This window comes from Geotrypetes seraphini, chromosome 9 (genome assembly GCF_902459505.1).
Source record: "Geotrypetes seraphini chromosome 9, aGeoSer1.1, whole genome shotgun sequence".
Lineage (NCBI taxonomy): Eukaryota > Metazoa > Chordata > Amphibia > Gymnophiona > Dermophiidae > Geotrypetes > Geotrypetes seraphini.
Genome location: NC_047092.1, coordinates 19,884,801 through 19,900,890, shown reverse-complemented (window position 1 = coordinate 19,900,890; position 16,090 = coordinate 19,884,801). Strand labels below are relative to the sequence as shown.

The following is a 16,090-nucleotide window of genomic DNA, read 5'->3' as shown; positions in this document are numbered from 1 at the left end:
GTACCTAGGGTATGTGGCACCCGGGGCCCATCATTTTTTGACACCCCCCCCCCCCCATGTAAAATTTTTTTTTTTTTTTTGCAATAACCATGAAATGGAATAAATGGTCAGAATAGAAACGGCACCAAAAAAAAAAAAAAAAAAAAAAGAAACAGGCAGTGAAAATTTTCTTTTATTGAACCTCATTTATGTAACCATTATTCCAAACATAACATAACATAAATTATGTCGGAATTGTCATGACATCAGAAGTACATATGGAGTAGTTGCAGGTGATGCTTGGGACAGTTCTGATTATGTTAGTTTGGTTTTATGTGTTTTTTGAATAGAAGGGTTTTTATTTCTTTTTTTAAGGTTTTGTAGTTTGTGGTCGAGGTCAATAGGTTGTAGAGTTGGGGGTCAAGTGTTGCAGCTCGAATGGCTAGGAGGTTGTCGAACAGTTTTTTTCTTTTGACGTTTTTGGTTGGAGGGTGTGTGAATGGTGCGTGAGTTCTCCTATGTCTGTTTGAAGTGGATTGAATTATTTAGCTGAAGAAATTAGTTACCCCCCCATTCCACACACATTAATTCTCTTCCATTTTTGTTCCCATTATAAAAAAACACTGATAAGTTCCCAGGAAAAAAATACATTAAAATAAGAAGTGAAAACAAAGGCCCCTACAGATGAGAACATAACATAAGAATAGCCTAACTGGGTCACACCAATGGTCCATCATGCCCAGTAGCCCATTCTCATGGTAGCCAATAGTGCTGCCCGATTCAGAGAAAAATATTTCATTCGATTCGATTCACCCTGTTTTCGATTAGATTCACTGTTAATGACACCGCTTTTTAAGTTTAAACAAAGTATAACAATAAATTTCACAACAACAATAAATTTCACAAAGTACTTAAAAAAAAAAAATCACATTTTTCCATTAAAGCAGTTCTGGAGACATTTGCTTGAACAGTCTTTTTTCCCAGTCCATAAGCAAGCAATATGAAAAAGATTTCCTTAATTATCTACTCAAACATTTTTGCTATTTACTTTCATTGTACCTAGACTATTATTCAGTAGAAAAAATTGTTGCTGCTGAGTGCACCAATCCAGGGCAAGCAGACGCTTCCCCCATGTCTTAATAACAGACAATGGACTTTTCCTCCAGGAATTTGTCCAAACCTTTCTTAAAACCAGCTACGCTATCTACTTTTAACATAACTTCTGGCCACTTCATTTTTAAGCTTAGATCTTTCCTTCCAAACAGAGACCTTGCTAGATGTCAAATACAGCACAAGGTAACTTCACATGGACTTAACTGTGCAGGAAATGAATCTCCTCATACACCCACCATATAGTGCAAAAATGTGCAAAGGTCTGTTTTTTTCTTTCGATCACTACATAGCCTAATGCCACACAAGCAGCGCTGTTACAAACATATTCTGAAGGTCAATGCTAAGGTTGACAAAGTTTCCTTCCTTGGACCAGAAGGAGATACTGACAAACCACTGGAAGAGATTCTAAAACAACTACCCAGAAATAACACCCAAAGACCCACTCAGTGTGTGAACCAGTTGAGTGGAGTGGACTAACTGGGGGTGGAAATGGGCCCAGAGTTTGCTCAGCAGAATTTCCCAGACTACCTCTTCCTCTCAACACACTGACATGCTACCACCACCACCAACACTAGGAACACCTCACCGAGTATGCCAGCAATGCTTATAAACTTTATAAAACACATTATTATATTTTCTTATAAAGCATATATTTTAACTGAACTCAGCCTTGCCATTCACAAAAATAGAAAAGTTCCCATTTCAAGCTGTCTCATGTACACTTTTCAAATCTAACATATTGTAATCACAAAACAGAAAATAAAATTATTTTTTCTACCTTTTGTTCTCTGATCAATATTCAAATCTTGTTGGTCCCAGGCTCTTGTTGTCTTGCTTGCCAGGGTCTCCTTTCTCCGTGCTAACCATCCGTCTGCCATCTCTGTTCTCCCCTTCCGTTTCCCTTCCCTCTCCCGGAGATCTGGCATCTTTCCTTTTTTTTGTCTCCATCCACAGATTCACCTTTTCTCAACTCCCCACCACCCCAGGATCCACCATCTCTCCCTTTCTGTTCCCAACTATCCTCCTATCCAGTATCTCTATCCCCCCTCCACACCATCCCCTGTTTCCAAGTTCTCTCCCTTTCTGTTCCTTCCCTCCCTAAATCCCATTATGCACCATCTCTCTCCCACTCCTCTGTTTTTAGACCCATTATTTCTAACCCCCAAAGTCTGGCATATGCACGTATCTTTGAACCCCCCCTTCCCTCTCTCCCTCTGTGTACTTTTACACCAGGACCCCCCCCCCCCGAAGGTCTGTCCCCCCTCAGAAGGGCTACACCCCACCCCTGAAGACCTGCACCCCCCGAAGGACTTTACCTCCCACCCGAAGGTCTGTCCCCCTCTGAACGCCTAAACCCCACCCCTGAAGGCCTGCACCCTCCCCGAAGGATTGTACCCCCCACCCGAAGGCCTGCACCCCCCCGAAGGCCTGTCCCCCCACTTGAAGGCCTGCCTGCCTGTCCCCCCCAAAGGCCTGCACCCCCTTGAAGGCCTGTCCCACCCCCTTGTAGGCCTGTCCCCCCCTTGAAGGCCTGCCTGCTTGTCCCCCCTTGAAGGCCTGTCCCCCCCCTTGAAGGCCTGCACCCCCCCTTGAAGGATGGCACCCCCCCAAAGGCCTGCACCCCCTTGAAGGCCTGTCCCACCCCCTTGTAGGCCTGTCCCCCCCTTGAAGGCCTGCCTGCCTGTCCCCCCCCTTGAAGGCCTGCACCCCCTTGAAGGTCTGCACCCCCCCCGAAGGCCTGCACCCCCCCGAAGGCCTGTCCCCCCACTTGGAGGCCTGCCTGCCTGTCCCCCCCTTGAAGGCCTGCACCCCCTTGAAGGTCGGCACCCCCCCTGAAGGCATGCACCCCCCTGAAGGCCTGTCCCCCCTTGAAGGTCTGCACCCCCCCCCCGAAGACCTGCACCCCCCCTTGAAGGCCTGCCTGCCTGCCTGTCACCCCCCCTCCCCCTGAAAGTCTGCCTGCCCGCCCGCCCGCCCCACCCTGAAGGCCTGATGCCCCGACCCACCCCGAAGGACCATTCGCCCCCCTGGCCTCCCCGCACTACCTATGAAGCAGCCGCAGCAAGATCGCGACGTCAGCTATCTTTGCGCTGCTTAGGAGCTGCTTCCTGCGCCGGGCTACCTTAAGCTACTGCCCCCCCCCCACGCCCGAAGGACCGCTCGCCCCACTGACCTTCCAGCACACCTATGAAGCAGCCCGCAGCAGGATCAAGACGTCAGCAATCCCTCAGCTGCTTGGGCGCTGCTTCCTGCGCCGCGGTCCCGCCCCCTCCTCTGACGTCAGAGGAGGGACGGGACCGCGGCGCAGGAAGCAGCGCCCAAGCAGCTGAGGGATTGCTGACGTCTTGATCCTGCTGCGGGCTGCTTCATAGGTGTGCTGGAAGGTCAGTGGGGCGAGCGGTCCTTCGGGCGTGGGGGGGGACTGAGCGGCAAGGCCGGGAACACCCCCTCAGGGCTGGTACCCGGGGCGGCCCGCCCCCCCCCGCCCCCCCCCTAGGTACGCCACTGCTCCTATGTTCACTAGAAAGAAGACGCCCCCCCCCCCCCTATACAGCATAGACGCGTCAGACAACCTCGTCGGGAGGCACCAGCCGGAACTCCGCAACAGCGGTTCTCCCTCCACTGTCGGCCCGGCCGGAGAGGGTCCTGCGTCCCAGGGGAGGGTCCTACCGCCATGTTTCTCTCATTGGACTCCTCCAGTCAGTACGCACCTGCATGCTTCTGCGCGCCTTCTCTGGCCGGGTAGTTTCGGAGACCGGCTGCGCGGCGTCCATGGGCGGTTGCTATGGAAACGGAGCAAACGAATTCTAAGACGCGCGCTCGCGGACTGTCCAATAGCGGCGCGAGATGAGTGTCAGGGGGGGGCGGGGCTTCTGGAATGTTTAAACGCGTGCTCGCTCGAGCGCTTGCGCCCTGCTTATGACAGATGATGAGGGTTATTTTTAATCTGGTTGGGCGGGAAAGAAGTATTTACGTTGGTTCTTTTTTGAAGACGCCAGACGTTGGCACTCTTTACCTGCTAAAGCACACTACTGAAGTCCTTCCTTAGCCTCCCCTAAAGAATTATACCACACAAAGTTTAGGGGCGGTATAGAGGATTAAGTGACTTGCCCAGGGTCATAAGGAGACGCTCTAATCACCAGACCATTCTGCTACTTTTGTATCCCAAGAATCGACAGAAATTAAAGTATTCATAAAAACTCAGACCACCTTTCTTTGCATCTGACGTTGCACATTAAACATAACTTAAGTAAAACTAATTGCAGGCAACCTTGCAAGACTTGACATCTAAAGGCAGATGAAGTTTAGTTATAAAATTAGGTTTCCTGCTGTAATTCAGTACGCCTGCACAGGGCTGAATTCAGTGGAGGCTTGCCTCTTGAGCAGAATTGTAATTGACAAGCATATTTTATAAAATATGTGCTAACGTTTAGACCTCTTAAACAGCTGTAATGGCCCTGCCTTAAATGCAGGCACTGTTTCTGCTGGATATGTGGTTGCATTTTATGTCACAGGGACTCTCACTAAGATAGTCTACTAGGGTAGATGGGCTTAGCACATCCTAACACGGGACTTTTTCGTGTGCTAAACCCATTTGTAGTGCATCCCTAATAAAGGACTTTTTTTTTTTTTTTGCATTTTTTAATTTTCAGGTTGTGTTGTCATTGGCACACAACTGAAAATAATTAATGTGAGAGCACCTTATTTAAGAGGTGCTAAGGGTTCCCACATTAACCAGTTATTGCACAGTAATGTGAGTGTTGGATAACACTTTCGCTTTCATTCCCTCCCCAATAAAACAAATACCTTGCAGTTAGCAATGCAAAAGGGAAAATGATCACAAGATGCTTTAGCATGCCCTGCAGTAAGTGTTTCTGGTGTGCTAAGCCTTGAGAAGCCTCAACACACCATAGCAGAAGGGCCCCATAGTTGCCTATTACTAGCAATTAGTATGGGCTACCTGTGGCAGGGCCTATAGGAATAAAATAGGTTCTATGGATGATAATATCCCTTTGAGTCTTTATGAAATAATAACCAGAAAGTTGACCCGAAGAATCCACAGAAGGAACGGGAGATCCAAAACAAAAGGCTGTGGTAACCAATGTTGCTGATGTAAGCTTTAATTTGGTATCCAAGGAAACGAATTACATCCACAGCTTGTAATAATGAAGAAGACCCAACACGGTCCGTGTTTCGACCCGGAGGTCTTCCTCAGGGGCCCCAGTGTGGTCTCTTCTGAGGTATGTGGATATTAAACCTACGCCCGAGCGTGGGTGAGTGAAGCACTTCTACTGGCAAAACCAGTAGCAAATACCAAAATAGGCTCATGCCATGCCACACCTAACCTAGGTTCCCTGTTATGAAATAACCCTCCACTTGTGGTTGTAAGCACAACGATGCACATAAAGAAAAATAATCCTAAATTTAGGTACACATTCTAGTACGCATGCACAGAAATGATCTTGGAGCTATTGTTGATAGGTTGAAATCTTCAGTCTACTACGTGGAGGTGGTCGAAAAGCAAATAAAATGTTATGACTTTAGCAAGAGAATGAAGAATCATAAGTACAACTTACCTGCTTATTTTGTGGGGAGTGCAGTTGTCATAGTAACATAGTAAATGAACGCAAAGACATGAATGGTCCATCCAGTCTGCCCAACAATCACACACATTATTCATGATTAAATTGTCCACCTGTGACATTTCTGGAACATAGATCATAGAAGTCCGCCCAGCACTGTCTTCATGTTGCAAATTACTGAAGTTTCCGTCAAAGCCTTCACCCAGCAAATGCTAAACCAAAATTGCTTTATACAGGGCACAGACTATGCAAGTCTACTACCCAGTACCAACCCTAGTTCTTCACAGCTGGAGTCAACATCTAAACTCCCTGTCAAAAGTATGGAACTCATACTTGCAGTGGAAGGAAGGGAACCAATTCAGCATTAGCACTAACATTTGGGAAAGGCACCCCACCACATTCACCCCTAACTATCAAATGGGTTATATAGTGATACAGTGGTGCCTCACACAACGAACTTAATTGGTTCCAGGAGCAAGTTTGTTATGCGAAAAGTTCGTTATGTGAAACGCGTTTTCCCATAACAATACATGTTAAAAAAAATAATTCGTTCTGTAGCATAAAATATGCTAAGATGACATAAAAAAAGATACATTTTTTGTTATTATTTTTATTTAGATACATCAAAAAACATAATTGTTTTTTAAAACAACACACATTTTTTTAATTTAAAGACAGACTAAGTAGAGTCTAATTTTACAGTGAGAGAGGGCAGAGTCTCAGCGGCAAAAACTGGGACTGTTCATTTATTTTTTTTTTTCTAGCATCGGGGAAGCGGCGAGAGTAGCTCCGCCCCCCCCAACGCATCAGCAGTAGGCGCCGGGCCCCTGCGAGCCGACGGTCCGCCACTGCACAGGGAGCCAGGCGGAGAGAGGGCAGTTAAGCGCAGTGCCTGCGCGGAAGGATGCAGCTCGGGCGACTTCGTTGTGTGAAACGAAGTTCGTTGTAGGAAGCAAGACATGAAGTTCGTTGTGCGCAGCGTTCGCTGTGCGAGGCGTTCGTTATGCGAGGCACCACTGTACATGGTAGGACATCACTTTCAATGTTGTGTGCAGTTTTGGTCTTGCCCATTAGAGAATGACACAGGGACAGATTTGTCCCCGTCCCCACAGGAACTAGATTTCCCCGTCCCATTCCTGTGAGTTTTGTCGCTGTCCCTGCCCCATTTATATAAGCTCCGCCTTAAACACACAAGCCTCGAACACTTGTGATTTTAAAGTGTTTGAGGCTTGTGCAGATGAGAATGGAGCTTGCAAGAATAGGGCAGGGACAGAAAAATAACTTATGGGGACCGGGATGGGAAAATGAGTTCCTGCGGGGACCGGGAAAAATTTGTCCCCTTGTCATTCTCTATTGCCCATCTAAAAGAGATAGCAGAAAAAGGCAACCAAAATGCTAAAGAGGATACAAAGTCATCTTTATGAAGAAGAATTCTTCCATTCGAAGAAGACATGGCTAAGAGTGAATAAGATCAAAGTCTTTAAAATTCTCAGTGGAATGGAGCAGGTAACAGTAGCTTACTCTTTCAAATAGTATTATGACTAGGGGACACTTTGTAGAATTCAACGGTAGCGTATCGGATTTAAAACAAATCAGTAAAAGTTGTTCTCACTCAGCATCCAATCAAGGTGTGACACTTTTTTTTTTTTTTTTTTTTTGCCAGGGAATGTGACCACGGCAATTATAATAGCCTAGCTGGGTTTAAAATGGGTTTAAACAGGTTCTGGAGGAAAAGTCCATAAACTATTACTAGTCATGCAAAATAGGAAAAATTGATGTTTATCCTTGAAAGTGAGCAACAAGGAACGCTCTTTAGGATCCTGCCAACTGCTTGTGGCTTGAATTGATCATTTGTCAGAGACAGGATGCTGGATTTAATAGGCCTTTGGTCTGACCCAGTGTGACACATCTTATTTCCTTATGCAGAAGAGAACTGAATGTGGATAATTTCTACCTTAATTTATTCAGAGTATTCCAGTAGCACTTCCCCATCTATTGATGTTAATACTTATGTTTCCTGTTCCAAAGCCCTTACTCTTTCTGTTTCTGTTCCTCTCTCTGATAGACAATCTGTTAATGAAATAAAGTTTATATTCACTTTCTCTTTTTGTTTTATTGTCTCTCAAATCATGAATGTTCTGAAGATGAATGATAACTAATAAACTTTCACCGTTCACTCCTAAATTGGTCTATCTTTTTATTCATAAAAGCAAACATTTTATTTAAAAAAAAAAAAAAAATACATGGGCACCCACGACAGGGGCTTACAAAAAATGTACTTTGGATGTAGCCTAGGCCGGGGCCAGACCCACTCCATTAGGCTGAAGGATTATATTCTTCGGGCTCAATCACATCACTCACTTTGTTCTCTTATCAAAGGAATGAAGGTGCAATTGATAACTGGAACTTGATTGTAGAGTCAATGCATAAGCATTTTACAATTTCTTCTGGTGTGCATAATGATGCTGGTTTTACAAGCTGTTTATGATAAAAAAAAGTCATTTCAGAAACACTGTTATTATGTTCTCCAATCTCTTTATACAATTCCTTAATGCTCAATGTCAGTCCTGGAGAGCCACAATCCAGTCGGGTTTTCAGAATTTTCTCAATGAATATGTATGAGATTTATTTGCATACACTGCCTCCATTTTATGCAACCTGATTTCATGCAAATTCATTGGGAAAATTCTGAAAACTCGACTGGATTGTGGCTCTCCAGGACTGACATTGAGCACCCCTGCCTTAATACATGCGGTGAGCCGCTCCAGGGTCCCACCCTCTTTCCTCAACTCAGGACTACTCTATCCCGCCAAGCTGAAACACTCCACACAGGCTCAGCAAGAAGTAGAATCTTTTCACTTACGGTTTCCATTTGGAAATGGGTCTCCACATAGTCTTCACTCTGTCCTTTCCTTGTGACCCCTATGAAAGTTAAGCCCCGTATACTCTCCCTCAGAACTTTCCCAATCAGTACTTCAGGGCTCTTGCGGAAGAATCAGGATAACTCCTTTAGCCTGTGGTCATCTAATGGTCCAACTGCCCCCCCCCCCCCCTCCTTACATGCTTCCTATTTCAAAGATACCTAAAACAGTTTTTGGAAGCTGCTCATGTTGGCAAAGATTTAAAGAGGCACTGCAATCTTTTCCATGGTTTGCAGCAGCCTCCGATAATCAAATGTAAACGGATTACAACAAACTCAGCAGTATTAAAATGAGCACAAAATGAAGCGCTGCCTTTAACAATCCAAAATTAATGACGGGTCAGGAGGTGCTGGAAGCGTTGAAACGCATGTGTCTGGGCTACTGATTGCATATGGATGTTCATTAATATAACCATATAATATACGCGTGTGTGTTATAGGTGTGTGTCATGCATGTGTGTTAAAAGCATATACTGGCTGGTCTGGGGCTGCTGATTGCATATGTCCTGCCAAAGCAGTGTAGAAAAAAGCATATACAGTAAAACCTTGGTTTTCGAGCATAATTCATTCCGGAAGCATGCTCGTAATCCAAAGCACTCATATATCAAAGCAAATTTCCCCATAGGAAATCATGGAAACTCAGACGATTCGTTCCACAACCCCAAAACTTTAATACAAAATACTGTACTGTTGTGCGTGCTTGTGTCCCACTTATATTGTTCTCAGTGGCGATGCTTGTGCTGCATTCAGCTGCACGCAGTGATGCGACGCACGTATGTTGTGTGTACTTGTACATGGCATGCGTTGATGTGTTCGTACTGCAAGACAACACTCGATCAAGTTAAAATTATGTAAAACGTTTTGCTCGTCTTGCAAAACATTTGCACACCGAGTTACTCGCAATCCAAGGTTTTACTGTATATCTTGTGTTTTCACATTTGCATGGTTTATTCCTAGTTCTTCACCCCTCCTCCCCTCTTATGATGTGCGCCAACGGTGTGCTACAAAAAGGCATGCATATGATAGATATTCATGCGTCCCTGCAATGTAGCCTAGAGGAAAGGAGAGACAGGGGAGATATGATTCAGACGTTCAAATACTTGCAAGGGTATTAACGTAGAACAAAATCTTTTCCAGAGAAAGGAAAATGGTAAAACCAGAGGACATAATTTGAGGTTGAGGGGTGGTAGATTCAGGGGCAATGTTAGGAAATTCTACTTTACGGAGAGGGTGGTGGATGCCTGGAATGCGCTCCCGAGAGAGGTGGTGGAGAGTAAAACTGTGACTGAGTTCAAAGAAGCGTGGGATGAACACAGAAGATTTAGAATCAGAAAATAATATTAAATATTGAACTAAGGCCAGTACTGGGCAGACTTGTGTCTGTATATGGCCGTTTGAGGGAGGATGGGCTGGGGAGGGCTTCAATGGTTGGAAGGGTGTAGATGGGCTGCAGTAGGTTTTAACGGAGATTTAGGCAGTTGGAACCCAAGCACAGTACCGGGTAAAGCTTTGGATTCTTGCCCAGAAATAGCTAAGAAGAAAAAATTTAAAAATTTAAATTGAATCAGGTTGGGCAGACTGGTCTTTATCTGCCGTCAACTACTATGTTACTATGTAGCCATTCCGCGCATGTGTCAGTCGCTTTCTCCTAAAACTGATCAGATGGGATTACAGCAGATCTCTGTCAAACTCGTTGGCAAGCGAAGTTGTTTGAACATCGATCACCGTCTTCAAATCAGACAAGTTGCCGGCACCACAGCGACCCACAGGATTTTAGCAGCGATTTTAGGGCATCTGGCTCCAAGTTCAGAACGGCGGAAGATACAAGGCAGCAAAGACTTGAATCCTCTCTCTTCCAAGAAAAGTGAGTCAGCTGGATTATACCGTTGGATGGTGCTTCAGACACAAGTAAATGAATCTCTTTAACTCTGCATAGGAAGCTGATACTTACACCTGGGTTTGTGGTTACCAAGGGATTAGGCATCTGGAGAGAGGAGCAGTATTCTTAGCTTGTCAAGTAAAGCTCAGATGATTGTGAGAATGAAAGTGAAAGTACAGGGGAGGTTGAAAAGCAACTGCTGTAATCTGCTGACTTATTGTGTAAGGGGATTTCTACAAATAGGGCAAGGTGTGCGTGTATGTCTCACCTGCCGGAGTTCAGTAGGGCTTTAATGATAGTCACACCAATCAGGCCCCAAAATGCTTTGCTAAATAGCTTTATAAAACTGCTATGGTCACCCTGCAGAGCACTGGGTACTAAGCGCCGACGCTCTGAAGCTGCCATTAAAATCCTGTGAGCTGTTGCGGTGGCGGTAAATTTTCCGACTTCTAAATGATGAGGGATGCTCCAAAAACTTTGCATGCAAAACGAGGTCTGCAGAAATGCCATCCAAGTTCAAGTTCAATTTATTTAATATACCGAAAATATAAAACCAAAGGTAAATCCTAAGCGGTATACTACAAAAGTTTAAAATAAATAAATGTAGAAATTAAATAGGGTAAGGAACAAAAAACATTCTACAATGTTATTCTAGAATGTTACCCAAGTAAGACCTGGGTAACATCAACTCTATCAACTACCCTCTGCAAACCACCCTAAAACTACTAGGAATGACTATCGACAGAGGCTGCACCATGCAACCACATATAAACAAAACAATGCAGAAATCTTTCGCAGTTATGAGAAACCTTAGACAAGTTAGAAAATTATTCGAAAAAAACACAATTTCAGCTCCTAGTACAATCTCTAATCCTAAGTATCCTAGACCACTGCAACATCCTCTACCTCCCCTGCCCTGCAATAATGATTAAACAACTACAGACAATTCAGAATACTGCTCTGAGACTCGTCTATTCATTGAAAAAACATGATCACATTACTGAGGCATTCATCAACTCACATTGGCTTCCAATCCAGGAAAGAATACAATTTAAATTCTACTGTATACTATTTAAAACCATAAACAGAGTCGGCCCAATCTACTTAAACAACCGCCTCATCCAAACAACCCCTACCAGGCACAGAAAAACACACCCCCCATTCACCTACCCTCCAAGTAAAGAAGTAAAATGGAAAAAACTATACGATGGCCTACTAGCCACTCAAGCAGCAAAAATAGATAACCGAATCTCCAACCTGTTGATAACAACCCCAGACTACACGATGTTCAGAAAAGAAATAAAAACTATACTCTTCAAGAAATCCCTTAACAAAGCTTAATACCATGAATACCCCCTTCCTACCTTCCCCTCCCTTACCCATGATCCTACGTACTCCTGGAAACGACCTTTGATCTAACTTTGTAACCCTTCTTCCATAACTCTTTTGTAATCCGCTTTGAACTGAAAGGTAATGGCGGAATAGAAATCTGTAATGTAATGTTATACTTCCCCCTCTTCTACTAAGGTGTGCTAATCAAATTAGCACACACTAAACGCTAACGCCTCCATAGACTAACATGCACGCGTTAGCATTTAGCGCACACTAAATCGATTAGCGAGCGCTAATTGGTTCGCGCACCTAGTTTTATTTTGTTGGTTTCTACTTTATTTTGTTCCTTTCATCTACCTTATTCATAGTTTTACAGGGTTCTGTACTTTTGTCTTTTAATTTTCACTCGGGAGAGGCAGAAAACATCTTGGATAGGAGGAGTTTGACAGTTGTAGAATCACAGCATAACTGTCTACTAACCTAAAGGCCTGGAATGGTTCATTTTCAGCAGAGGCCCTTCCTACCTGCGTGTGGTGACTGGCGATCGCTGCGGGGAGATCACCGCTAGTTGTTGCCTAGGATGGGGCGGCGTCTGCTTTCTCATTGGGGGAGGAGCTGGTGGTGTCTCCGGATCTGTGGAGTGGGGCCGTGCCGTGGACTCCTCCTCCTCCCGGTTGTCCGCCGATGGAGGCAGAGTGCTGTATCCTTCGGGAGTTGCCCATGAGCATCCGCCGCCCAACGAGAGCTGGATCGTTCTATCTCTGGGCCTTTTTTGCCTGGGATCGATGAGTCAGGGCTGCAGCAGCTGGAAAGCCCGAGCTAATGTCTGTCCCATCTGGACATTTGCCGTTGGGATTGTTTAAAATATGCTGAGGGAACAGAGCTGCTTCAGGAAATTGGACTTCTGTCAGACATTTGATTTTTTTTTCCAGTTTATGAATTATTTTAAATTTTATTCCATTGTTTTTACCCCTATTGTTTTTATTTTATTAACTGAATTCTCTTGTTTAATGGTTCCTCCCTTCTATTCCTTTTTACATATTCCTTTAATTCATTTAGATATTATTTACATAGATGGTGCTCCTATCTGTAAAGTTGGGAATTTCTATGAAATATTCTACATACTTCTCTCCTCTCCATTCCTTCCTGCCCTCCATAGTCCTCCCTACCCTCTTCTAACCCCTTCCTCTGTAATGTCGCCTAGAGCTTGTATAAGTATGTGTGACGCACAAATGGAAGAAATAAAATAAAAATAAACCCAAAACATAAAATGGAGTTAAACAGTCAAACCATCAAAGAAATCTGAGGAAAGGAGGGAGTCGGTAGGTTACAATAAAACAAAACAAGTTGGGGAAAGGGAAGGAATGAACAATATGGTAGGGGAGAAACTTTTTTTTTTAAATGAGTTTAAGCACAGAAAAAAAAAAATCAAAGTTTGAAAAATCCTTAATTATACAAAAAGTACCATAAACAACCAAGAAAACCAACCTTGTGTGACTCGACTTCTGGCGTGAAGGAAGTACATATACGCAAGCAACCAAAAATGGGAAAGCATTGGCGCGTTACTCCGCTGTTGATTAAATCACACTGGCTTCCTATAAGTCATCGTTTCACCTTTAAATTACTGTTTTTGGTGTTCAAAGCTTTAAATTTCAATGAACCCCAATTTATTAACAGATGGCTTATCCCATACAGTACAACACGCTCACTTCGTTCATCTTCATCTAATCTTCTTACAGTGCCCTCTGTTAAAATGATAGGAACTAGAAGACAAGACATGTTCTCAGTTATTGCCCCTCATTCTTGGAATCTTTTACCCCAACACATTAGAGAACTAAAAGACCTAACATTGTTTAAAAAAATGCTAAAAACCTTTCTTTTTAAAGATAACATAGTAACATAGTAACATAGTAGATGACGGCAGATAAAGACCCGAATGGTCCATCCAGTCTGCCCAACCTGATTCAATTTAAATTTTTTTTTTTTTTTTCCTTCTTAGCTATTTCTGGGCGAGAATCCAAAGCTCTACCCGGTACTGTGCCTGAGTTCCAACTGCCAAAATCTCCGTCAAGACCCACTCCAGCCCATCTACACCCTCCCAGCCATTGAAGCCCTCCCCAGCCCATCCTCCACCAAACGGCCATACACAGACACAGACCGTGCAAGTCTGCCCAGTTACTGGCCTAGTTCAATATTTAATATTATTTTCTGATTCTAAATCCTCTGTGTTCATCCCACGCTTCTTTGAACTCAGTCACAGTTTTACTCTCCACCACCTCTCTCGGGAGCGCATTCCAGGCATCCACCACCCTCTCCGTAAAGTAGAATTTCCTAACATTGCCCCTGAATCTACCACCCCTCAACCTCAAATTATGTCCTCTGGTTTTACCATTTTCCTTTCTCTGGAAAAGATTTTGTTCTACGTTTATACCCTTTAAGTATTTGAACGTCTGAATCATATCTCCCCTGTCTCTCCTTTCCTCTAGGGTATACATATTCAGGTCTTCCAGTCTCTCCTCATACGTCTTCTGGCGCAAGCCTCCTATCATTTTCGTCGCCCTCCTCTGGACCGCCTCAAGTCTTCTTACGTCTTTCGCCAGATACGGTCTCCAAAACTGAACACAATACTCCAAGTGGGGCCTCACCAATGACCTGTACAGGGGCATCAACACCTTCTTCCTTCTACTGACTACGCCTCTCTTTATACAGCCCAGAATCCTTCTGGCAGCAGCCACTGCCTTATCACACTGTTTTTTCACCTTTAGATCTTCGGACACTATCACCCCAAGGTCCCTCTCTCCGTCCGTGCATATCAGCTTCTCTCCTCCCAGCATATACGGTTCCTTCCTATTATTAATCCCCAAATGCATTACTCTGCATTTCTTTGCATTGAATTTTAGTTGCCAGGCATTAGACCATTCCTCTAACTTTTGCAGATCCTTTTTCATATTTTCCACTCCCTCTTCGGTGTCTACTCTGTTACAAATCTTGGTATCATCTGCAAAAAGGCACACTTTTCCTTCTAGCCCTTCAGCAATGTCACTTACATACATATTGAACAGGATTGGCCCCAGCACCGAACCCTGAGGGACTCCACTAGTCACCTTTCCTTCCTTCGAGCGACTTCCATTAACCACCACCCTCTGGCGTCTGTCCGACAGCCAGTTTCTGACCCAGTTCACCACTTTGGGTCCTAACTTCAGCCCTTGGAACTTAGGACTAATAAAAATTGATAATTTTATAATCATTATTGAGTTTTATATTTTTTATTTATTTTTTTTTTTTTTTACACAGCCATTATTACCCACCTTTTGTTTTTCCCTTTTATGTTTTTCCTTCTCTTCTATCAAAAAATGTAACTACTCCCCTACTTAACCACACATGTCCTGTATGTTTTACCCACACATTATTTTAAATTAGGTTTACAATCAGATTGTAAAGTATGTTATATTTTATCTAACAACAAATTTGTTTTTTATGTCACTATTAATATTGTACTTGTTTCACTTATTAATACATGTTATTTCATTGTACATCGCCTAGCAATTTATATAGGCGATTCATCAAGAATAAATAAACTTGAAACTTGAAAATGGCCGGAGCTGTGTTTGTTCGGCATCCGATTGTGTAGTCATGATCCGGTGCAAAATTTTGGCAAATTTGGGGGAACCGATTGGTTCGGGTTCGGAAGTGTTCTTGACCAGAGGTTCTACTGTATCTGTAAAAAGGGTAAAAGGATTCAACAAAGTTCCAACTTACTTCCTGCATAGTTTTTCCCCTTCCAGACAGCAGCTCACTTCCACGTATGGAGCCAGGTTAAGGAGCTACAGCCTGTCTCTGTGAGACAGGTAAAGCAGAGTGCAAGTCCTGGGGGCAATGTCTCCAAATGGGTTAGTTTTGCATATACCATAACAGTACTTATAAATTGCACTCCGAAGGTGGAGTATACTTGTAATCTCAGCCTCCCAAATTTACTGCTCTGCAGTACTTGCATCGTGCCAAAAAAAGAGCTTCATTTTGCATGTGTAGGCGACCTATCCAAGGGCTCCTTTTACAAAGTGTGCGTTTTTTAGTGTGCGTTTTTAGCGCACGCACAAGATTAGCGCTCTGGCGTGCTCTAGCTGAAAAATTACCCCCTGCTTAAAAGGAGGAGGTAGCAGCTAGCGCATAGCATTTTAGCGCGCGCAAACCGTGCGCTAAAACCGCTAGCGCATCTTTGTAAAAGGAGCCCCAGGTGTGCTCGGATATTCCTTGTAGCACCCAATATGATAGGCAATACTTCAG

General features: G+C 44.0%; 1 protein-coding gene across 4 annotated transcripts in view; it reads right to left on the bottom strand.

Annotated features, from left to right (window-relative positions):
* Window positions 1-3,902, bottom strand: part of LOC117366941 — a 67,974-nt gene extending 64,072 nt beyond the window's left edge. For 3 of the 4 annotated variants that reach the window (XM_033959005.1, XM_033959004.1, XM_033959006.1), the window contains exon 1: window positions 3,804-3,902. In XM_033959005.1, coding sequence (XP_033814896.1) covers window positions 3,804-3,866 — 63 coding nt within the window. In that variant the 5' untranslated portion in view covers window positions 3,867-3,902. The remainder of the gene's footprint in view (window positions 1-3,803) is intronic. The other variant, XM_033959008.1, reaches the window with a different exon arrangement.
* Between the last annotated feature and the right edge of the window lie 12,188 nt (window positions 3,903-16,090).